This window comes from Epinephelus moara, chromosome 20 (assembly GCF_006386435.1).
Source record: "Epinephelus moara isolate mb chromosome 20, YSFRI_EMoa_1.0, whole genome shotgun sequence".
Classification (NCBI taxonomy): Eukaryota; Metazoa; Chordata; class Actinopteri; order Perciformes; family Serranidae; genus Epinephelus; species Epinephelus moara.
In genome coordinates this window covers 43517306-43522543 of record NC_065525.1, presented here as the reverse complement: position 1 = coordinate 43522543, position 5238 = coordinate 43517306, and the positions used below count along the sequence as shown (strand labels likewise).

The window sequence follows — 5238 nt, the reverse complement described above, 5'->3', positions numbered from 1 at the left end:
TGAGGTCGAGCTGAAGAGGGTCCAGCAGTCTGCAGTGGATGTGACTCTTGATCCTGATACAGCACAGCCCTATCTCATCCTGTCTGATGATGGAAAACAAGTTAAACATGGTGATGTAGAGAAGAATCTCCCAAACAGTCCAGAGAGATTTGATACTTGTGTTAATGTCTTAGCAAAGCAGAGTTTNGGGTCCAGCAGTCTGCAGTGGATGTGACACTCGATCCTGATACAGCACAGCCCTATCTCATCCTGTCTGATGATGGAAAACAAGTCAAAGATGGTGATGTGAGGATTAATTTCCTAGACAATCCAGAGAGATTTTACCCTTGTCCCTGTGTCTTAGCAAAGCAGAGTTTCTCTTCAGGAAGCTTTTATTATGAGGTTCAGGTTAAAGGGAAGACTAAGTGGGATTTAGGAGTGGCCAGAGAGTCGATCAACAGGAAGGGAAAGATCACACTGGGCCCTCAGAATGGTTACTGGACGATATGTTTGAGGAATGAAAATGAGTACAAAGCATTTGCTGACCATGACATCCGTCTCTCTCTGAAGTCTCGGCCTGAGAAGGTGGGGGTGTTTGTGGATTATGAGGAGGGTCTGGTCTCCTTTTATGATGTTGATGCTGCAGCTCTTATCTACTCCTTTACTGGCTGCTCCTTCACTGAGAAACTCTACCCATACTTCAGTCCCTGTCTTAATGGTGGTGATAAAAACTCTGCTCCTCTGATCATCTCTCCTGTCAATCAAGCACGTAGGAGTATTTTACCTAGAAATATTTCATTTTAACTAAAACTAATAGCGTCAGTCACACAAAGTAGAACAACCATCTGATTTTCTACAGAAAGATTCACTTTCATTTAATGTAATAAATGTATATTATTGGTGATGTACTGTGAATACATTGTTGATTTTTTTGGGCTACTTCTCATTGAAACAAAAGAAGACAGGAAGTGTCATCTTTACAACAGCTACTGTTCGTCCCTCCCACCCCATCTCATGTATAGTCTGATTTATTCTAATGACTTCATTACCTGCCTTCAAGACTGTTGAATCATCAAAAACAAATGTGCTCAGAAATTAGAAGCATTTGCACGTTTCTTAAATGTCTCTGTGCCAAATTCAGAACTTTATATTGTCTGTTCATTGTATATAGATAAGAAGTGTTGTCATGCACACTTTATTTGTTAAGAGCTTTTCAAAATAAGATGTTTTCAGCATTTCAGTTTTTACCTTTGCAAAGTGCGATCAGTTCATAAAATATGATCCATTGTTACAGATTAAACTACTAAAAGTACATGAAGTAGTTAAAATTAGCTCCACCATGACCAACAACAACATTAAAGTACTGCTTACAAATGAATTCANGGAGCATCATGTAAAATTATCTGTGACTGTGACCATGAACACAAATATACAGCAGGCAGTTGTCCTCAGTTTATAAGAAATTCAGAGCTACACCAGAACATTTATGAACAGGTCTTACTTTACTACTAATTTGTGTGTAACGTTAGCATGTTAGCATGTTTCCACTAATTACTTGGACTGACCTAACGTTAGTAGTGTTAGCTGCAAGCGAAGGCTGCAGGTAACAGCTTTGCTGTGTTAGGATTATGTTATGTCTTCACTGTGTATCTTCACATAAAAGAATACTCCGACGATTTGGGAGTTATGTCCTTTCTCTATCAGTTTCATACGGAGACAACATGATCGATATCTTTTTTGTGTCTGTACGTCCAGTGGCTGGGTCTCAGCGGTTAGCATGGCGCTTATAGAGGGTCAGTACGTCCTGTGCTGTGATCCGCGGAGGGATACACCGGTGAGCAGGCACAGACGTAGCCTGTAAACAAAACTCATCTGTTTATTTAGCCTAGCGATATCTCCAGACTATAGTAGCTGCAATGGACGACTTTGAACGCGATTTTGAAGAGTTTCTTGTAGCGGACACAGATCCAGAGCCATACCTGTTTGAGCCGGAGCATACAGATGAGGAACTCCAGGTGTTGGATGCCAGAAGAGAGGCTGAATCCTCCGCTCCCATTTTGCTGCACAGAATGGGATTCAGTGCTACCATCGTTGGGGAGAAAACCGCCGCAGAGAGTGCATCACAAGGAGTGAAAACTTTGCAGCAATCACTAATCCTGGCGTGATTGAAACTTTTTTTCATGTTCCTAAGATGAACTGGAAAAAACGCCCCAGGCCTGCAGGAGCTGATGGACAGCTTTCAGTCGGGTGAGTAATATCGTCCGTGTCGTCTCTTTGTTTGCTTTTACCGAGTGACCTAGCGTACCTGTCCCAGAGCCAGCTGCAGCTGTTGCTCACCGGTGTATCCCTCCGCGCAAGATGTACTGACCCCCTACAAGTGCCATGCTAACCGCTGTCTCAATATGAAAATGATAGAGAAAGGGCATAACTCCCAAATCGTCGGAGTATTCTTTTCACATAATAATGCGGACTCAGCAGATGACTTGTTAACTGTTTATTCCTCCTTACACCGAACGTACACGGCTGCTTCTCATTGTTTCCAGTAGCACAACAACGGTTACTACATTACCCAGAATAACTTGAGGCTCACACTACTACGGTAGCCTTAGTAGCTCAAAATACACAACAGATTAGATTAGATCAGAACAGAAACACGACAGCAGAATTTACTGAGTAATTTTGCTGTTTCCACTAATTACTTGGACTGACCTGACGTTAGTTAATCCTCTCGCTCTCCAAAACAAATGCATGCGGTAATTTCTGGCTGCAGTCGGAATTTTACGACACCAGGCTGTGGGTGTCATACCGCTTCGACCAAAGGGGCGCTATAATCAACGAAAACAAAAAGTTCTAGTACTGCTATTTCATTAGAGTGCAGGGCACTAGAACTGTCATATAAATGGGGGTGCAATCTGTACAGTAATCAACAATCTGCAATCTGCAATCCTCATTGCTTGACGTCACTAAATCTCCCTAAATCTGGGACTTTTTTAAGAAGACAGTCAGTGGTTAAAACATGAAAACAGATATAATCACATTACATTAAGAACATCGAGACAGAAATATGTAAAGGACACGAGGCACAATAAGGAAAGATTCTATAAATAAAATCAAAGTCTTGTCTTGTTTGAGCTCTGAACCAGAAAACCAAAACTGTGTACTGGTCTGTCAAACTTGTGAGTGACTCGTGAACTTTCTTCAGGGACAAAACCAGTCGGGTTTCCATCACTTCAGACGCTCTGAAGGCTCTAAAGTACACATGAATCACTCGTCCAAACTTTTGATGCCCCATCCATCTTCCCCCGGCCAGTGGACACTGGGGTCGATCGGTGCTGATATGGCTGTGTCACAGAGCCACTCACAAGGTCTTAATAAGCACAGGAAGCATCAATAGATGGATAGGACCGAGAGCTGGACACAGTTACAGACTCTGTCGCAGCGGTGGAATGTGAATAAGTACTGTACAAATTAAGGTTTATACTTGTACTTCTCTTCACCTCAAAGACAAATATTGTACCTTCGACTTCACTACATTTGTCTGACAGCTTTAGTTACTTTTCAGATTCAGATTATTGCTAAAAAATATGATGAATAAGTAAATTATAATGTATTATTATGGATAGATGATTGCTACATGGCAGTACAGTAAAAACCTTAGCCCCACATTTACCAGCTTCAAAAGTAAAGAACGAACACATTAATGCATCAGTGATTAAGTTCCATATTATCTGTGATTCTAAAAAGTGCCATTCTGCATACGGTACTTTTACTTTTGGTAGTTTAGGTACATTTTGATACTGGTACTTTTGTACTTTTACATGTGCCAAATTTTGAATGCAGGTATTTAAACAGTGTGAAATTACTACTTTTACCTACGTAAAAGATTTGAGTACTTCTTCAACCACTGATCTGTCTTAGGGTTCATCCCAATATCCCTCCTCAACTCCTCTATTGTCTATCCTCGATCACTTGACCCGGACATCCTGTCCGATATGATGCTGATTTATTAAAATATTATCAGACCCACATATCAGTTTGTTTTCAATCAATTGTTTTAATTATGAAAGACTGAGTTATTAAAATGCTTTACAGGTGATCTGTGATTTTATTCATGGTTCAAACTCCATTTGACATGAACTCTCATGTAAATCAGCATCACATCAGTTTGACCTGTCCCCTCAACTACACAGGCTAAATACATTTTGTCTGACTATAAGCTTCATACTTTCAGAGGAAAAAATAGACACAGTCAGGGCTTCACATCTGTACATCAGTCACACAACATGTTTTCTGTTAAGAGAATAAACCTTCAAATCAGACAAATAAAATTTAAATCTCTGAAATTTAAGGGCGTCATAAAGAATTGAGAGGCCACTATGTTTGAATAGTTGTTTTATCTAAAATGTCATCTTGTTGAGTCAACATCTGAACCAATCAGCTGTTAGATCAGGTGAGACCCAGGCGTTTCCCATCATGCTGTGGTTCTTGCAGTTGGTGGAGAGCAACTGCAGCTGCTGGCTCTAAAAACTGCGGCCGCCTTGATCTTATTATGCGGCGATCGCCGGTGATCGAATCTGCGCAGGCCTGGCTCATCTCGAATGAGCCTATTGATTGGACAGCTCAGCGCTGCAGCTGACTGAATGATCTGATACATCACAACACTGGAGTTTTGCACCAGAGGGAAGACAGATAACAGATGAAACCCAAGTTTTATGTTTTATTTGCTTTCTGATTCACCATCGAGTTAAAATCTGGACAAGAAAAGGAAACAAACGACGTTCTTCATTTATTAAAAAAGATATTTCTCTTCACAATCTGTTGTTTCCCTCATCAACTTTTATTATCGATACAATCAAAGTCAGAGAGTCTGTCCGTCAGCAGGAAACATTTTACATCACTGATAGTCATTTCCATTCTGTCACACCTGAGGCTGATCATTCCTGAGCGTCGGGTTGATGAGTTACAGAATTTTAATTTTCCATGAAACAGTTGACCTAATAAATTATTTCCAGTGTTCATATTCTGGGTTAATTAATGAACTCAGAATCAGAATATCAGTTAATACAGACAAGTCCATACCCATTGGCTGCTTTGTCACCTTCTACCTATGCCAGTCCTCAATGCCTATGTGCAGTTTCACATAGATTGACCACGTCAGTGAGTAGAAAAACGTGGGACAGACAGAATGACTGACTGACAGAATGACACACTGACAGTTTCCGTGATTATGTACAGCATACCATACCATGACTTAGTCAT

At 40.7% G+C, this 5238-nt stretch overlaps 2 protein-coding genes and 1 pseudogene across 4 annotated transcripts in view; 1 reads left to right on the top strand and 2 right to left on the bottom strand.

Moving 5' to 3' along the window:
• Window positions 1–889, top strand: part of LOC126407721 (E3 ubiquitin-protein ligase TRIM21-like) — a 297595-nt gene extending 296706 nt beyond the window's left edge. The window contains exon 3 of one of the 2 annotated variants that reach the window (XM_050072889.1): window positions 388–889. In XM_050072889.1, coding sequence (XP_049928846.1) covers window positions 388–783 — 396 coding nt within the window. In that variant the 3' untranslated portion in view covers window positions 784–889. The remainder of the gene's footprint in view (window positions 1–387) is intronic. The other variant, XM_050072888.1, reaches the window with a different exon arrangement.
• The window catches only part of LOC126407724 (E3 ubiquitin-protein ligase TRIM21-like), a 409915-nt gene that overhangs the window by 88333 nt on the left and 316344 nt on the right, over window positions 1–5238 (bottom strand). The window lies entirely within an intron of this gene.
• Window positions 1–5238, bottom strand: part of LOC126407718 (E3 ubiquitin-protein ligase TRIM21-like) — a 363104-nt pseudogene that overhangs the window by 98930 nt on the left and 258936 nt on the right.